General features: G+C 42.2%; 1 protein-coding gene across 1 annotated transcript in view; it reads left to right on the top strand.

The window, feature by feature from the left end:
* The window catches only part of LOC120655358, a 40,027-nt gene extending 20,977 nt beyond the window's left edge, over positions 1-19,050 (top strand). Inside the window, exons 7-10 of the mRNA XM_039933119.1 lie at positions 4,041-4,109; positions 4,938-5,633; positions 5,778-6,644; positions 17,966-19,050. Coding sequence (XP_039789053.1) covers positions 4,041-4,109; positions 4,938-5,633; positions 5,778-6,644; positions 17,966-18,823 — 2,490 coding nt within the window. The 3' untranslated portion in view covers positions 18,824-19,050. The remainder of the gene's footprint in view (positions 1-4,040; positions 4,110-4,937; positions 5,634-5,777; positions 6,645-17,965) is intronic.
* The last annotated feature ends 912 nt before the right edge of the window (positions 19,051-19,962 follow it).

Genomic DNA, 19,962 nt, shown 5'->3' with positions numbered 1-19,962 from the left:
AATTCACTATTAGCAAGTCTAACTCTATGCTCAGCACGAACTAAATGAGAATTAAACTTTTGTTCAATAGTAAGTTCCCAATCTAAATAAGCCTCAGGATCAGCAGTGCCAGCAAAAGGAATCATGATAAATTTTGCTTTAGCAAAAGGATCATTATTACCACGATTTTGATTACCTCCCATACCTTGACGATTGCGTCGAAGATGGTCCGCAGCACGAGCATCATCATCAAGGTCGGCATCCTCATCCTCTTCATCGTCATCCCCATAAGTTTGCCGTTGGTGTTGTTGTGGAGGAGGACGTTATTCAACATGTTCAACCCGGGTGACCAGGCCGTTGATAATGCGCATCAGCTCATCAAACTTCCCATCGATGTAGGTGCGCTGGTCATCAACAAGTCTCTGAAGCTCATTCTTTGCTATACACTCGTTTAAGTCCGTAGGTGACTCTCCTCCTGTCCCTGACATGGTTAGCAGATAGCAAAAGACAATACTAAGGTATTATCCCTATCAACTAAAAGCTATTAGGTGGTGGTGACAGTGGAGTGCAAAATCTCAAACGGCTTACCATCGTATTGCAAGTGTTCTTACCAATGCCAAACAGGATGGTACAATCTGTTGTTGAGCTGGGTGTAATAGTTGCAAGATGAACCTGTGCTGATCAGAAGTACATGTGTAGCTTGGACAAGCACAATATGGTAGCAAGGGATTAGCAATAAACGCAACAGAGTAGCAAAGTTCAATAAGTATCCAAGGTACAAGTCACAATTGCTGGCTAAGATTTATCCCTGGGCGTAGCACAACAAGTTGGAACAAAGAACGATGGATAAAACTCAAATAACAAGCAGAACAGCACTTGCGCGATTGTTTTTAATCTTTTTGCCGAATTTCCTCCAGGACTAGTAGGGAGCAGCATTTCTTATTTTCTCAACTATTTTTTATATTTTTCTTTGAACAAGGATCACATGAGATGGAACCACAAAAATTTTCACCTTTAACAGAGGTGGGATGTGGTCTACAGAAAATCAGAAACGTTTCTTGAAAAATTGAAAACAACTTCGGAGCCTCAAAACTCGATGTTTGTGAATTATTTTGGAATTTCTGAGATCGGTCCCAAATGGCGAAGTGATTTTACCATATGTGCAAAATTTCATCACCTTTCTGTTGTAAAAAATTGAGCCAAAACGGAATACCGAGCGAAAAGTTATGCTTGTTTTACCGAAGGTAACTCAAGTTATGGATCTGAGAGTGCACAACTTGGCAATTCGGGTGACGGCGGCTAGGGCAAAGCTTCCCTATTCTCCAACACAGAACCACGGCTGAGCAAAGCTTCTCAGCAAATGAACAACCTAGGGCAAAGCGTCCCTAGTGTATGCAGCAAAGGTATTGCCAGATGAAATAAAAAAGGGCTGCGATGCAAGGCGAAAACAAAAGGCGGTTTGCAACCTATCTAGGGCTTGCGCGGCAAGAGTTCACACAAGACGGCTAGCCAGGGCAAGTCAAGTAACGTGAGGGCTCGACTTGTTGTTTGGATAAAAGTGGATGGGACAGCGGCGGAAACAAAAACAGCGATGGGCGGTTGACTACGACTACGAACACACTAAACCAGCAACAAGACTCGACCACGGACACGAACTCAACCAAGCAAAACTGAAACAAAAATTGTAGAGGCTAAAATAGGTTAGAGGACAGCAGAAAGTGTAAATTTTTTTGGACTTTTTGTGGACTGTAGGTAAAGGAACAAGATGAATCTAAAGGAGAAACATGAAATTATACCTCACGGTAAACCTAAATCCTGATACCACTTGATGTAGACTAGTCCCGATCTTCCGAGAGGTAATGGTACGTTCGATTTGTGGAGTACATGACGTTGGCGATCCGGCTTCTAATCAGACACAAATTCAAAGCCTGCAACCGTTACACCACCGCTCCATTGGTTATCAACCAACCACAACTTGATTGACCTCGCCAAGAAAGCTTTTCTTGCAAGCGAATCGAAGAACACAAGCAAGAAAGTATAAACGCGCAATCTGAAATTGCAAGTATGAATGAAGCGAAGGTAAAGTAGGGGTTCAAGAACTTGATTTCAAAATACTAATCGACACAGTGGAGGAGATCAACAACGGGAGCCCTGATTCATAGCAAAAGGACTTGTCGTCACAGTTACAATGAAGAAGACAGTTTCTCGATGGAAAATCTGATCTAAACAAAACCCAAATCTAAACAGCGATGGTTACTGAGTTTATGGGAGAAACTAGGACGACCTAGGGTTGGGGGCGATCAGGGGGGGCCCACACCATGGGCTTAAGGCCCGACACGATACACAGGCCATTGGCCCAAAAGAGGTGGCGCAGCACCCTGACAGATTCTGGATGTTGACTTGTTTTGTGAATTTCTGTTGACTCCGAACTGCTATGGACCTGAATCTGGTTGCGTTGGAAAGGTTATGAAATTATCTTTCCAACCATATAAAGATATTCTCAAACGGTCTCCATATGTGGCCGTGGCGTCGTTTTTGGTGCAGACTGTTTCTAGAATCCAAGAAGGAAACAAAGTCCAAGTTGAAGACGATTGGGTCTTGAACGTGTACGTATCCGATGCAGCAATGTCCTCATCACCTAGCCATCGATTTAACCGATACTCTTGACTTTTATGTAGTTGGCTTGCAATGGCTATGGGGGCGCCTCTACACTATATAAGTCGACTCCCTGGCTCATTTATGTGGCTTTTGACGTATTGAATACCTGAGGCCACCCTAGAGAAGAGGAGAGAGTACTTTGAGCCATGAGATGAAGACCTAGAGCTACAAATTTATCCAAACTTGAAGAAAACATCCATTTCTTGAGTAGCAAGTGTGCTTGAGCTTAGGGCCATCTTAGTGAGGGTCCAATGAAGTCTTGAGAGCTTGTTACTCTTGGTATTTGATGGCACCTAGACGGTCTTGGTGATCGGGAGGTTTTTGGTGAGCTCTTGGAATTTGTGGGAGCCCCAAGAAGTGAAGATTGTACACGGTGTGAAGCTCGCCTTTTCGGAGATGGAAAAATAGCATTCTTAGTGAAGACTTGCTTCTTTTGGGGCAAGGGAGCGATACCCTTAGTGGGTGCTCCAACGTGGACTAAGGGGAGTGTCAACTCCTCGATACCACGAGAAAAGATCCGGTTGTCTCGTGCCCCTTGCATTTACATTCTAGCATTTCACATTATTTGTGCTTGATCTTACTCTTGCTTGATTGATCTTTGACTGGAACATCTACTTTCTAGTGTGTTCTTTTGACTAAGGTTAATTATTTGTTAGGATGATCTTCAATAGGAAAAATGATCATGTTAGTGTGTTTCCCAACCTAGGATCATGGTGTTAGTGTGCTCTAGTTGACAGGTTCCAACTTCATAGATTGGGCAACACTAGTTTGGGTTAAGGACTTGATAGATTTTTTAAAAAGTCTCAATTCAACCCCCTTCTTGGGCCTCGATCCTTTCACAGATGTCCCACGTCATCAGCGCATTCAGCGCATATGCATGTTTTCTCCTTAACTAAACAAAGGTCCAAGAAGGCTATATCATCTAGCTCCTTCCGACCTTCCCTGAGTAACACTCTGCAAAACATCTGCATAAAGCACAATGTTGAAGACGTAGTTGAGATAATATCGTGTAGGTAGTGTACTTACAAAGTAAACAACATCATAGTTTGGGCACCGAGGTCGAACCTTTGGAAGAACTGAAAGAAGGTCTCATAGTCGACATGGTGCAACATTTCTTCTTCATATAATGAAAATTCAATCTGCGGGCCGGGGGATAACAACTGCGATACCAGCATTTTTGGTTGTACAGCTATCAGCCATGTAATATTTATGCAGAGAATGCATAAGTGTTGCCAAATCATTCAACTTAGATTTGGTGGCCACTAAACGTTTGCCTAGTTTAAACTGGTATACGCGACTTTTGCGGTCTGAAATTCCTGCTTCCCATAAAAGATATTCGAAGCCTCCTCAAAAGTTATGTCCAATTCATTGCACATCTGATTTATTGTAATGGATTGCTGCAGGATAGAGACGCTACTAATAAACTTGTGACCGGCACCATCAGTTCAGTGTCAGAGCAACATCGGTTCACGGTACGTACACTCTTTGCGAAAACAAAACCTTCTATATATCTCCTGCAATCATCATTACTATAAAAATTGAAACAATTGAAAATATTTCTCACCAAAAAAGTTGAAACAATTGAAAATATTTCTCACCAAAATTAGGCCCACCGTACCCCTCACGGAGGCCCCACATGTCAGGTCAAAAGGCTTGACGAAAGGAAGGGGGAGATTGATTTTGTCAATGTTTTCCACCAAAATCATATTATTTTTTACACCAGCAATTTCCTATACACACCTCTTGTACCCACATATTACTTTCCTTTAGCACACACATACTTTCTTTTGCACATACATTATATTTATGGAAGGAAAAGAAAGATGCGTATTATTTTTTGAAAGAAAATAAACAACATCATTGTTTGATGGAAGAAAAATTATATATTGTTTGATGGAAGAAAAATTATATACATGCCACAGGCACATACAAATAATAGAGATTTTGTGCATGCATGTATATATGATAAATCCGTGTAGGCTTTCCATTAGATGATAGTATGTTTTTCAAGGAAGAATCATATTTTAGTAATAGCTGAAATAAATAATATTAATTAGAAAGTGCAACAAATATGAATTCATTTTTACGGTGACTTTATTATCAATGTCAAAATCTGCTGGTTATTAGGTTCATTGGAGGTGCAGAGAATTATGTTTAATTTCTAATATACGAGCCTTCACATCCTAGCTTAGGATGGAAACGGATCGGATAGACATGGAAACAGATACGGATATCTCGGATATCCATTTTTCTGTTTTGTTACCATTTCCGTCCCTAATCCTAGCAATGCATGCATGCAGGAACTGGAGCTTAATGTGTGCGACACCGGCACAGGCATCTCATCAGGGCGTGAGTGGTTCGTCATGAGATTTAATCTCCCACACCCCGAACATGGCGTTGAAGATACAGTCATCGAAAGGAGATGGGATTGCCGCAAGGAACAGGATGGAGATGCTACTGAACTTGTGAACCGCACCATCGGTTTAGACGACGCTGGGCACAAGATAGTCGTCAGTTACTTGGTGATGTCCAATGCCAAAGAGGCGAAGGTGGTGGTCAAGCTCGCTGGGAAGCATGCATATTTGCGTCAGAGAATTATATGGGGCAACGGTGGCAGCAAATACACCGCTTACGGTAAAATTACCGCGCAGATCGTTGGCTTGGAGCATCACCCGATCGTGCTCTTCAGAAAGGCAAAGGAGGAGGCCATCCCCATTGAGCGGTTAACCCTCTCACTGGACCGATCTGTCGTTCAGGTTCCGCAAGGTAAGGGGCTCCAGATTGACATGAAGGGCCTGCATGTTATTACTGAAGTTGATGAGAGTCCCAGAAACCGAGGGCCCCAGATTACTGAAAGTTTCAAACCCCGAGAGCTCCAGGTTAACGGAAAGCCCGTCATATTCCCCTATGGAGAATCGAGTCCAAATACCAGCGCTGACGACGTCGTCGGTGAAGTTCAAGTCAACGTCAACTGGGAGACTCGAGCGCGAAACAAGGTACTAATTAATAACTAATAAGCATTCAAGTGATTGCAGGGCACTAGTCTCTGCACCAAAATCTGCAGATTGTTTGCTCCTTTCTTTCTCTAACTAACTAAACAAATCATGTCGTCTGATGGGTTATAATGCATTCTACTGCAGAGCGAATCGTCACATCCTGGCCAAGCGCTAAATTTCGACATCAATTGTTTTGCTACATCCATTGCAAACCTGCGTAAAATTGTCGCCCACAGAGACAATAATCCAGGCACCACCGAGTATGTCCATGGTCACCCAGTGCTCGCCAGGCCACGTGCTAACCAGCCGCCGCGGTGGATCCGCATCACGCTGCTGGCAGCAGACGAGGAAAAGTCGTCGACGATCATAGCCGTCAGGGATGACAACTGTTGTGGATTTGGATTCAGGAACCAGAGCGGGGTTTGGTACGACCTTGGCAACCGGGCACTCCCAGCAGAGTACAATTCCGTACCCCTAGACTGGGGCGTCTCCTCCAAGGACACAACACTGAGCGTTGTCAAAGACTGGGATGAAGCCATCTCCTACAAGGACATACTGAACGTCAAAGACTGGAATGAAGCCGTGAGTAATCTGGAGTCGTCGGTGAAGCAGGGCAAGAACTTCGCAAAGCAGGCCGTTCGCACGCTGTGGCGCTACCCAGATGTGGAGGAGGGTGTCAACCCTAGGCTGGCCCTAGCAGGCCTCATGGTCATGGTCTGCGAGTCCGCAAAGCTGAACACTCTCTATGAATACTTTGTAGAGAGATGGGACACCGGGTCTGGCAGACAATCCTTCTCCGAGCTACGACTGATGGATCACATCAGGAACTGGGGTGACATATCACGAGCTCTGCTGTACTGGAGGGATCACCGTTACTGCAAATGGCACAAATATTTGCCAAAGGAGACGATGGATATTATTAGTCGCGGCGTTGATCCCTCAGAAAATATTAGTGACCGCGCAGATCAAGCACAACGTATCGTTCACCTCGTGTTCAACTGGCAGGATCAGGTATTACTGTTTCCTTTTTCTTTAAACAAACTTGCACATGCTCTTTCATGGGTTAGTAGTAGTAAGTTTAATAGAGACAAGAGATACAAGTTTGATGATAAATATTAGTCTTTATATAATGGCAAAGATGGATAATTTAAATGAGGATTTAGGGCAATCGTTTCTGTTCTTTATTCCCTTTCATCTCTAATATCTTCGATATTAGTCTCTGTGGGTATCGTTCACCTCGTGTTCTGGATTATTACACTACTACAGAAACGCTAATTTATCCCGGTTGGGAAACTCTTGTTGTCCCGGTTTCCCAACCGGGAACGCCAGGCCGGGACAAAAGGGGGCCCTTTTGTCCCGGGTCTGGCAACCGGGACAAAAGGTAGCCTTTTGTCCCGGTTGGTAACAGGGCCTCGTGGCTGGCGCTCCCTTTTGTCCCGGTTGGTGTGGTGTTACCAACCGGGACAAAAGGTCCCTTTTTTTCTTCATGTTTTCCTTTTCTCAATTCTTTTCTATTTCAATTATACTTTTGCATTTCTATTAAACTTATGTATTGGAATTCAGTGTGTATGATCTCCACTAATATATACATATATATATAGTTACTTATATAATATTTGTACTAGATAGTTTTCATATATAAATTAATTCACTTATATATGTATACACATATCTATACGTGTGAATTCCTTTACATATGAAAATGTCTAGGACCAATATTATATAAATATATATACACATATATATTATTGGAGTTCTTATATATATAATACATACATACTCATAAATAGAAATATAATACATACACATATATTTACATAGGTATATTCATTCTTAATTACATATATACGCGTATATTATCATATTTGCTGTGATTGTTAATGTTACATTGTCCATCATAGTAGAATTCACCTTTTGGATTGAGGATTTGCTCAACAATAAATCCGGACAATTGTTCTTGAATCGCCATAATCTTTTCCTCCGGTATGAGTTTATCGCGCATCTCCTCGACCTATGGAAAAAGGGGATAATTAATTTCGACTAATTAAAATACGAGTTCAAACATTAACAAGTTTTTTACTTACTTCCTCCTCCCAATCTGTCCAGGCCCTTGGAGGACTTACCAGACCATAGAGGTTCTCGCATACATAGTATGCGCATAAATTAATGTCTTGTTCCTGCCTCATACACTTTAAGAGTGAAGAAATTATCAGATATTTACATGAATATATAATAAAACTAATGAAACGTGCAATGAATCATCCAAGTGCGTACCGCAAAATCTGTCTTGATCTTCAATTCCTTTTCCAATTTGCCTGGATGATTTTTAGCGACTTGTTTCCAAACCCTGTGCATGATTAGAACAATTATAGTCAAGTAACAAAATTATTCAAGTTATCGGTCATCGATGGAGTAGTGGTAGAATAACTTTTTCATCATGTTAAGAAGATCTTCGTATTGTTCTGGATGTCTCCTCAATGAGTCCATAACCACGAGTAGGCTCTTCTCGGGAATTATGACAATTAGGACCCAGTGGTCACTACAAGATTATACAGAGGCAGTTCTTGATAGTTAAGGTTTAAACAATTCGATTACAGAATAGGAAGAGTTAGACGGAAGGAATCACTCACGCAAAGTTGTAAGGAAACAATATCATTTGCTTGTTGTGATGAACGCTTATGTACTTGAACAAGTTTTGGAATATCTCATCAGAATTGTCGCGTAGAAGCCTCGAATTACAAGTAATTGGGTTGATGAATCCGAGGTGAGAGTATCCCTTTCTCCTGCAAGTTTGTATCTCCATTCTACATGATACCGAATAAATCAAGGGATCAGTATGTTAAGATCATGCAAAATAATACGTAAGGAGAGTAAAATACTTACAGAACCCACAAGCCGACCATAGAGATGTTGAGGTCCTCCTGATGGAATAGTTGGTAAGCTTCTTCCCAGTTTATCCATATAATGGCCTCCCCCCGTAAGAAATCGTCATCTTTAATCTTTGCGCCCTGCATGAAGATGCAATCGGCCATCGCACGCATGTAGTGTTGGTGCAGCTTATACATTTGCGTTGGAAGCACGGACACTACTTCTTGGGGTACAAGAGGTTTGCCCAGCTCATACGTCCATTTGACGACCACATCGGCCTTTGGAATATCTTCTCCCCCTGTAATCTGAGCCGCTGTCAGGTTTGATTCTTTCAAAAATGTAACAAAGTCTTGTTGTTGCATCGTCTGTCCCACTACCAGAGGCTCCATTGATTGTTTCTTTTGGGCTCCGAGCTGTGGAATGTCAGACGACGACTTTGATTGTCTCTTCTTTTTCTCAGTAGTTTTGATAATTGTGCGGTCATAGTCTGAAGAGGGATCTCTCGGAATGAATTTTCTCTTATTTGCTTCGCACATTCCCTTAAAAAATTTCAAATCTCCTGGATTTATCACTTTCTCGGGCTCCGGCTTCGGCTTGAAGTGCTCTTTAACTCTTTCTTGAGTTATCCGATCGCATTCTTCAAGGCTCATGTCCCAGGGTTTATTAGGAGCCTCCTTGGTTTTCTTCTTCTTTTCCTTCTTCTTTGGAGGCTCCTTAGCCGGTGCAGCTACCTTCTTTGCCAGCGGCGGAGGGAGTAACCATGGAGGCGACGGTGACGCTTGAGTGTTCATTGGTGCATGAGATGATGGTGATGGAGAATGTGCCGGTGAACCTTGCCGAGATAGTGCTGCCCTTGGGGGGGGGGGTTTTGCGGAGATGACGGCCTTGGAGAGGCATGTTGAGATGCCGGTTTTGGTGTTCGATCATCCGACTTTAGGACAATGTAGCGCTTATCCCATAGGATGTAGCCATGAATGGCTTCTAGTGTCCTCTCCCCGTCGCCTCCAGGAATATCAAGCTCGAGCGTCTTCCAACCCTGGCACACCTGCTCCATGCCAACTCTTGTATATCCTGCTGGAATTTGCTGCCCGTGGTACACGTCGCCTGGTTGGGTTGGCATGGCGGTACCGTACGCAACAGTGAACATTAAGTTCTTAATGGCAGTCTGCAGGTCACAAGGTGTCCGCTGGGTGATCTCATCCACTGGAAATAGCTGCGGGGCCGTCGCTTCAACTGGGGCCTGGATCCCCATTGGCTCGACGGTGACGTCTGTGGAAGCGCAGCTGCTTTTCCGCTGAGACAGATGATCAGCTGCGACATTAGGCTCTGGAGGCAGTGATTGCGCTTGCTGTTGCTGGCTCATTGCTATGGCCACTTGGCGTTGAACCTCTTCCTCCAGTCTTTGATCGTGTGACCTGAGCCGTTCCGCTAGCCTTCACAAGTGCTCCCGCTCATCATTTTTTCTTCTTTACCGGCTTCTATATGATTCAATGTAATCTCTGAACCCATACTTCCACGGAACCACGCCTTTGCCTCTTGTGCGGCCCGGATGCTCTGGATTCCCAAGGGTGTAAATCAGCTCGTCCCTCTCTCTATCCGGCTGGAATGTTCCCTCGGCCGCTGCTTGTATGGCCTCCTGTAGTCTATGGGCTGCTAGCTGGATGTTTGGCCCATAGATGCAGGCCCCAGTCAATGGGTCCAAGCTTCCCCCGTGACCATAAAATTAGGTCCTTGACCTTTCAGGCCAGTTCATGGTCACAGGTTGGATGCCTCTGTCAAGCAGATCCTGCTCCATCTTCTCCCATTTGGGTATTGCAAGCTTGTAGCCTCCTTGGCCTAGAGTGTGATGGTACACTTTCTTCGAGGTGTTGTCTTTGGCCTTCTACACCTTCTGAAGCCCAAGCTCTGAAGACTTGTATTGCACAAATGCATCCCAGTGACCCCTGAGCTTTTCGAGCTCGCCGGTAAATACGGGTGTGGTCCCGGTCTTGATATATTCCTTTGTCAAAATTTTCTTGAATGATTGCAGCTGTTCGGCCATCTTGCTCAGGGTCCAGCGCTTGCATATCTCTTCGGATTCAGCTAGAACCGTGAAGTTTTTCTTAAGCTCCCGCCAGCACCATTCTTTTTCTCTTTCGGGTACCGCATCCCGTTCCTCACTTGGATTGGAAGCTTTCCAGAGCCTGAAACTGATCGGGATGTGGTCCCTGACAATACATCCGGATTGTCTTATGAATTTTTTTGGCGGCAGCTTCTGGAGTGATCGGTTCGCCATCTGGACCAACTTCCGTTATAATGAACCGCCCTTCTAGTTTTTTTGTCGGGCCTCGCTTCGTCTTTTTCTGCTGCGACGATGATCCAGATGGCTATAAAAAAATATTCATAGTATTCATATAGATTCAGATGAAAATATGATTTTCACTACAAATAAGTATAGTTGTGATTGTACATTAGCACTTTGTTCACCAGCAGCGTCATCCTGAATAGATGGTGGCTCAATTCCATCACCGGACATATTCAAATATATGTCGGTATTGCTGCCATCATCAGCTTGTTCAGGGGCATCTCCTTGACCTTCGGCAATCATATTCAACAGGAACTATTCGTCTTCCGCGTCTGTGTGTCAGCGGGTCCATCGTAACTAAAATATGAATACAAATAAAACCCTTAAAAAAATTCACTAAATAATCCACATATTTGCGAGCATTTGACTAAGTACCGATCGATGGACGAGGTCGAGTAATATTCTCTAAGTAATTCAAGAAATAAACTTGAAATATTCTATATATGAAATACTCTAGACGGGTTTTTCACTAAGTACCGATCGATGGATGAGGTCGTGAAATATTCTCTAAGTAATTCAAGAAATATAAAAGAAATATTCTATCGATAATTTCACTAAGTACCGATCGATGGATGAGGTCGAGAAATATTCTCTAATTAATTCAAAAAATACACACGAAATATTCTATCTATAATTTCACTAAGTATCGATCGTGAAATATTCTAGATGGTTTTTTCACTAAGTACCGATCGATGGACGAGGTCGAGTAATATTCTCTAAGTAATTCAAGAAATAAACTTGAAATCATCTATATATGAAATATTCTAGACGGTTTTTTCACTAAGTAACAATCGATGGATGAGGTCGAGAAATATTCTCTAAGTAATTCAAGAAATATACATGAAATATTTAAAAGAAATTTAAACTCACTTTACACATACATACATACACATTCATACATTTAAAAATTTGTAAATATACCTTAATTTACACAACAAATTATGATTTCACTCTAAATAACATGAACTCTAAATAATATAATTTCAAAAGTAATTAACACCCTAATTGTCATCAAAATTAAACAAATTAACAAATAATCTATATTTTACAACATAATTTCTAAACAAATAATCCATATTTTCAAATTTAAACAAATAATCCACATTTAAACCAATTCTAAACAAATTTAAACAAATAATCCACATTAGGGTTAGGGCGGCGCCGGCTGGTGGCGCACGGCCAGGCGCTGCAGTGGCAGGGCCAGGGCAGCGCGCGGCGCACGTACGGTGAGGGAGCGCACGGGTGACGGCGGGGCGAGCCGGAGCACACGTCGGGGAGGCGGAGCCGGAGCTGGATGCGAGGGGCGAGGACACGCTGAGGCGGAGGCGGAGCCCTGAGGTGAGGGCCGAGGACGACACGCCGGGGAGGGGGATGACGGCGCGGCGGTGGATTACACAAAGTCGGGGAGGAGGAGGACGACGGCGTGCTCGGGGAGCACGCGGGGCTCTAGGCGGCAGTGTGAGGTCGGCGGCGCTCGGGGACGTTGGGCTCGCGCGGTGGGGAGAGCAGGGGACGGCGTCGGCACCAGGCGCAGATCAGGAAACCAAGTGTTTGAGGGAAGGGCGGAGGAGGAAGGAATTATATTGGGGGGGCTTTTGTCCCGGGTGAAGCCACCACCCGGGATAAAAAGGGCCTTTTGTCCCGGGTGGTGGCTTCACTCGGGACAAAAAGTGTCTTTTTGGCTGGCCGGGAAATTCCCAGCCCGCGGCCCATCTTTAGTCCCGGGTGGATCTACCACCCGGAACAAAAGGGGCCGTTTTCCCTTCTACCCGCCAAATCTTTCTCTTTTTCATTTGTTTCTTTTTACTTCTCTTTTAAAATAGGCTTTCATTTGTTAATTGAGTAAAAAAATTATGAATCCAAAAATTTTGGAACAAAATTTCTTGTTGTATATAGACTTGATATACGCAACAAAAATATTTAATTTTCATTCTAGTGATTGGGTCAACGAAGTATATAATTTTTTTCATATTATATTTTTTATTTTGACAATACAAAAATATATTAGGTGAATATATTTTCTCGAACTATTGCTTTTTGACAGAAAGTGGGTTCTATCACGATATTAACGTTTACAAAGTGAGTTTTAGATAAAATTAAGCCATTTCATGAGATTAATGTGTAGTGTGTGAGTTTGTGAGATAGTGTGTGTGTTAGTGAGATTGTGTGTGTTAGTGAGAGAGTATAGTGTGTTAACGTGAATGTAATTTCATGAAATAAACAAAATTAGTTGAGTAATCCATTATTGTATGAAAATTATAATTGAGTCTGATAATTAAGTGAAAAATATAAAAAAATGATATATATAACACATAAAGTATAATTGTACAGTACATATATAATAAAAGTATTCGAATTGTAATTACTTTTTTATACAATAATATAAAATGATTCAAGTACATGAAGGATTAGCGGTAACAGACTTTCTTTTCACAAATGTCCCTTGATTATGATCACGGCGCAAGTATGGAGCATCATCATTGACTAGCAGGATGCATGGATCAGCATTTACTTCAAAAGGTGGAATGACAACAAAGTTATTATATTCTTCTGACAAGTCTGTCTTGTCGTCCACTCCAACGATGTTTCTCTTTCCTGATAGAACTATGTGTCGCTTAGTCTCATCCTTTTGCTTGTTTATCCCCTTCTTTGGCTTGCTGGACATATCCTTAATGTAGAAAACCTGAGCGACATCCTGGGCTAGAACAAACGGCTCGTCTCTATATCCAAGATTGTTGAGATCAACTATTGTCATCCCATACTCATCTTTTGTTACCCCTCCTCCAGATAGCTTAACCCATTGGCAACGAAATAGAGGCACCTTGAAATTGGGACTGTAATCCAGCTCCCATATCTCTTCAATGTAGCCGTAATATGTGTCCTTTTTTCCATTATTGTCCGTGGCATCCATACGAACACCGCTATTTTGGTTGGTACTCTTTTTATCTTGGGCTATCGTATAAAATGTGTTTCCATTTATCTCATACCCTTGGTATGTTAAGATATTCCAAGATGGTCCCCTAGCCAATAAGAACAGTTGTTCACTTATATCCATGTTATGCATTAGATGCTTCCGCAACCAGCTGCAGAAAGTGTTCATGTGCTCACGTGTAATCCATGCCTCAGAATTTTCTGGAAATTTGGAGAGCAGAATTTTCTTGTGTTCCTCGATATACAGGTCAAGCAAGGATGATTGTTGAAGAACCGCATAATGCGCTTTCTTGAATGAGAAATCTTCTGTGCAAACATAATATTTCTTTCCTAAAGTACTCTTTCCAGTTAGTCTCCCCTCATATCGCGATTCGGTTTAAGGTCATCAATAAAGTCAACACTAAAGTCAATGACCTCCTCAGTTCCGTAGGCACTGGCGATGCTTCCTTTGGACGAGCTTGATTACGAACACATTTCTTGAGTACCCCCATGAACCTTTCGAATGGGAACATGTTGTGTAGAAATACTGGTCCGAGGATATCAATCTCTTTCAAAAGGTGCACTAGAAGATTTGTCATGATGTTGAAGAAAGATGGTGGAAATATCAGCTATCAAATTCTCCAGGTCAATTACCTTATAAGAAACTGCGTTGAGGAAGGCACATAGCTTCACGATGGTTAACCGGACGTTATCAGGCAGAATCCCCCACAGCACAACCGGAAGAAGTTCGGTCATAAGCACATGGCAATCATGGGACTTGAGATTTGTAAATTTCTTCTCTGCCAAATTTAAGATTCCTTTTATATTGGATGAGTATCCAGATGGAACCTTTATACTGCTCAAGCAGTCAAACATGGTTTCCTTCTCTTCCTTGCTAAGAGTATAGCTGGTAGGACTTAAGTATTCTCGTCCATTATCTCGCTGTTGTGGATGTAAGGCATCTCGTTCTTCCATACATTGCAATTCTTGACGTGCTTCTACTGTATCTTTTGTCTTTCCGTAAACTTCCAAGAATGCTATCAGGTTGACGCAAAGATTCTTCGTGAGTTGCATCACATCAATTGCATGATGAACATCTAAGACTTCCCAATATGGTAGCTCCCAAAATATAGATTTTTTCTTTCACATGGGCGTAGGGGTGGTAATGGGCCATGGCCCTAGTGGCCTCTTCACAGCCCAATAGGGCCCTTAAAATTTTTAGTTCAAAAATACATATGTTTAGAGCCCGGCCCTTTTAGGGCCCGATCCTTAGATTTTCTAGTTCAAAATGTTGGGCCCTTTACCACCCCTACATGGGCGCCATTCCGTTGTCGTTCGGAACAGGTTGGCTACCAGGTCCTTAGGAAGTATTTTTTTAACAAGTTTGAGTAATTCACCAAATCCCTTGTCGGATACACCATTTGTCGCCTTCCATTGCTGCAACTCCAAGGTGGTGCCAAGTTTCTTCAATCCATTTTCACAATCTGGGTACAACAACTTACGGTGGTCCTCTAACATCTTCTGGATCTTCAACCTCTCCGTTTCACTCTCACAGCAGTCTGCCTACACATTGTGCAATGCCTGCCCAGATCATCGCTGGGATCATTTTCTGCTACATCTACTTCGGGCTCTTCCATGAGAATATCGTCATCGAATGCACCGAATCCAGCATTCCCGGGAAAGTAGTCGTCAAAATCTTCTTCTTCATTGTCTTCCATGGTAACCCCCTGTTCTCCGTGCTTCGTCCAACAAACATACTTCTCCATGAAACCATTTGCGAAAATGTGGCTGTGTAGGATTTTTGAAGATGAGTAATCCTTGTTATTGTTGCAATGAACACACGGGCAGCACATAAAACCATTATGCTTGTTTGCCTTAGCCACAGACAAAAAATAATGCAAACCTTCAATGAATTCGTTCGAACGTCGGTTAGCATTGTACATCCATTGCCGGTCCATCTACATTTTAAAGAAATCGATTTGAATTTTTTACACGTATCGAATAAATAAAATATATCAAACCTAAATTAAACTAAATGTAACATAACATGAATAATTAAAAAATCTGCAATATTCATCATACATCTTGATTAATTAAAAGGAGTACTTAATACATTACAGAACTTAACAAAGGAGTACTCAACATGAAACTTAAAAATTTGGACAACAACACATAGGTTTTTCTCGCCCCTTGCCACGCATTCTCTATATTCTTTTTCCAAATAATGGAGCCCTGCCCTATGAAAAGCACTACATTTCTTGGACCGACGACCTACTCGAGTTGTGCCCTTCTCTCCAGAAGGACAACGTTCACCCCCACCGGCGCCACTCCCTCCAGCTGCTGAAGCCATATTTTACTGGAAAATACCTTTATTTTTCACAAAATTAAAAATTCTTACCATTACAATGCAAATATTATTTATTATTACAATTACAATTACAATGATCAGATTAATAACTCTTGCAAATAACAATGAAATTATATAAAAAAAAGGCGAAATGTATCATTAATTGAAAGAAATCTCTAATTAATTGAAAGAAATCTCTATAACTTCTAATTACTTTGACACCCTTCAGTTCCAGGAGAACACTCTTTTCAATATCCAGAAACCCTCTAGAAGAAAAAAAAATCTTTATTTCTGAAAATGTATATGTCAGTAACCTCGACCCTACGGTGATGACACGACCTTTCGGGGGAACACGGTGCGGTACAAGGATGTCATCAATCGGCCAGTCGTAGCACCAACATTTACGATTAATAGGAACACAGCACTTGGCACAGACAGTGTGCTCGTTGATATGCTCTCATTACAACAACGGCCATGCTGACTTCGTCAAATGCTGTCTTCGTATCAATCGGAAGTGCTAGTGATGCGACCAGCCGATTCGCGACGTCCTTATAGTGCATCGTGTATCCCCGAAAGGTAGTGCCATCACCGTTGGATGGAGATTAACGACGTATACTTGTTTCGAAATAAAGATTTTTTTAGCTTCTAGATGGTTTCAATGTGATCCTGAATAAATACATCACTAGAGTGTCAAAATAATCCATTCATAATACAAAAAATTCTAATATACTCATTTCATTAATTCATTCATGAATACAAAAATCAACTATCCACAATATGGTCATATATACAAGTACATCACATGAAGTGTCTACACTCATTCTAAAAATTTCTACTATCCACATACTCATCTAAATCTAAAAGAAAATCACACCTACATATGCAATCTAAATGTCCAAGAAATGAGCTAGCTACACATTTTCTCTATTTCTAAAACATGAAATGAGCTATACAAGCCAAAGATGAAGAGAAAAATAAGCCCCAAACCTTTAGCGCCGATGGATGGACGGAGAATCAAAGATCTTCACAAATGTGGTGAAGAAATGAGCAAGAACTCCCCTCTCCCGAGCCAAGAACAACAAGAACAAGTGAACTGAATGGCTCGGGCGGGAGGAGAGGGAAGGGGATAAGGGGGCCAAGGAGTTTTGTCCCGGTTGGAGACACCAACCGGGACAAAAGGGGGGCCTTTTATCCCGGTTGGTGGCTCCAACCGGGACAAAAGGCTGCGCGGGCCTTTTGTCCCGATTGGTGCCTCCAACCGGGACAAAAGGCTCCTGTCCCCCCCGCTAGCCTGGCTAGCCATTGGACCCGGGACAAAAGCCACTTATTGTCCCGGGCCCAAAGGCTGCCGGGACAAATGGCCTGGAACAAATGCCTGTTCTGTAGTAGTGTTATTTTATATTTATAATACTTGCAATACTATTCTTTTTTTGTATCTAACTCTTGTGCCTCTATTTTCTTGCTTCTTTTTATCTGTTTGGATTGTATTTTAAATAGGAATCTACACTTAATAGTTTAAAATTAAAGTTTAAACAGCTATCTATATATATTTAATAGTATTTAAGAAGTAGGGAGTCAGCGATGATGGGCAAGTGGTGGGGGCAAGAATACAATAGCTCACTAGGTTGCACAATTGTGTGCTAGTGGTATCGGAAAGCTATAGTATTGGAACATACATTTATAGCAAGGTCATTGTTTTATGTATCCCAAAACTGAAATGTGCTTTGTGTGTGTGAAAGAGAATTTCAAGTCTATCTATTTCTCTGTTTTGAAAGAAGGTACTGTGGCAAGATGGTCATTTCCTTGTATTTGTAGATTAATCATGTCATGTCGTCTAATTGTTAGTCACTAATATATATGTAGATCGACATGGAGTACGACATCGAGGATAAAGAAGGGTTCACTGCATTCATCGGGAAGCTGCGTAAGAAGCTCGCCTATCACTTTGACCGCGAGGATCTCTTGGACCGCCGTCTGGACCTGCCTGCAGCCTTCTCCTCTGCCAGAGACAATAATCACCCAGTGCTAGCCAGGTATCGTGCTGGGCAGCCAGCGCGGTGGTTTCACATCAAGCTGAAATTGGTGGAAAGGAACAAGGAAGAAAAGTCGACTACCCTAGCCATCCGGGATGACAACTTGCTCGTAGTTGGCTTCATGAACGAGAAAGGAATTTGGTACGAGCTTCCTAACCTCTTCAAGCAGAGCACCGGCTCGGGGATACTCCCAGCAGAATACAACTCCAAACCCCTATACTGGGACTGGTCCAGGGAGACCATGAGAGACCTCCTCGCCGGCTTCTACCCGGGTCAGCCGAGCACGTTCTTGCGCAACCTGTCGAGCCACGACCCAGCAAAAGGGTCAGCGATACGGGAACTGATGGGCCTGACAATCATGGTCTGCGAGTCGGCAAGGCTCAATAGCATCTGTGACTTCTTTGCAAGTGGCGGCGTCGGTGACAAGTTTGCAGATACAAGGCACTATAAGTACTGGAAATATGATAACATCAAGGAGGATGATTTCATCGAGGACCTGCTGCGTCACATAACGAATTGGGACCTCCTGTCAGACGCTCTGCTGACGTGGAAGGATGGCGGCTACTCTTACAACATTTCTGATGAAGAGAAACTGAAAAATACACTGGTGGCCATTCACCTCGTGTTGAACCGACAGCCACCGCCGAGGCTATATGAAATATATGAAGACTCTTCATCTGCCTCTTGAAGAGGTACTATTTGCCGTCCGAACCGCGCGTGTGATTCGTTTGTTTTCTTCTTTTTCTTCTCCTTTTCTATTTCCTCTCTCATAATTTCTATGTTCCTTTCTTTATTTCCTTCTACAAGTGGACATGCACCTGTGACACGCACGTGTCTATACTGTGATTGGCTGTGCATTGCGATGGACAATATTTATGCATCAACGGTGACACATTTATATGTGCTAAAAAATCATATTAACCATCCATGATTATTCTCATGATGCAACACACTGAAACTCGCCAATTGTCAACACATTATGCAAAACACAGACCACAGCCTTGTCCAATTGTCCACACATTATATTCTCAAAGGATGGTTAGCAGAGTTTTTAAGTTATAAATTCGTTCAAATAAAATCAGATGCCCTGTCCGCCTTCGTATTTCCACCAGCTCCACGTACGTATCACTCCTCAGGTGCTCCTCAGCTCCATGTTGAGGCAATTTACTATCACCTCTACATCAGTTTTGCCACTAAAAAGAGCATTAAAAAAACAGAAATAATTTTCAACACTGCAAAAAGAGCTCAAAAGTCATAGTTGTGTATAACCTGACGAAAAGCAATAACCTTAGCTTTAATATTTGTACAGCTAGTTAAGGAGATGAATGGCCCTAAAATGTTAATGTAATATATATACTGGCTAGTGGTTACTCCCTCCCTCCTGAAGTATTCCAGGACTCAAAATTTGTCCTCAAATATAAAGCATTCTAGGTTGAAAGTGGACCTAACCATCTTAATTGTGCATCATTTTTGAGTCTTTCTCAATAGAAAGATGTGCATGCAACCATGTGGGGGAGGTGCATGGGGAAATAGCATGATATTTTAATTAGCATGTATTTAATGACTCAAATAAAATTCCAATGCATAATAATTAGTGATAGGAAAGTCTTTTCCATCCAACCATAATCCGTCCTAAAAACTCCAGAATGTCCTACATTTCAGGACGGATGGAGTACATCACAGAAGCATGTTTCATGTACTGGAACGATCAGCATGTACCAAATACTATAAAGATGGAGCATGTATCATTAAAGTAAAGATTTGGTCTGCCTCGAAAAAAATATTTATGATCAAGCTCTGCAATTGCAAATTATAAAGAAAATGGTT

Source organism: Panicum virgatum, chromosome 1N (genome assembly GCF_016808335.1).
Source record: "Panicum virgatum strain AP13 chromosome 1N, P.virgatum_v5, whole genome shotgun sequence".
NCBI classification, from domain to species: Eukaryota; Viridiplantae; Streptophyta; class Magnoliopsida; order Poales; family Poaceae; genus Panicum; species Panicum virgatum.
This window is presented reverse-complemented; position numbering and strand designations above follow the sequence as displayed.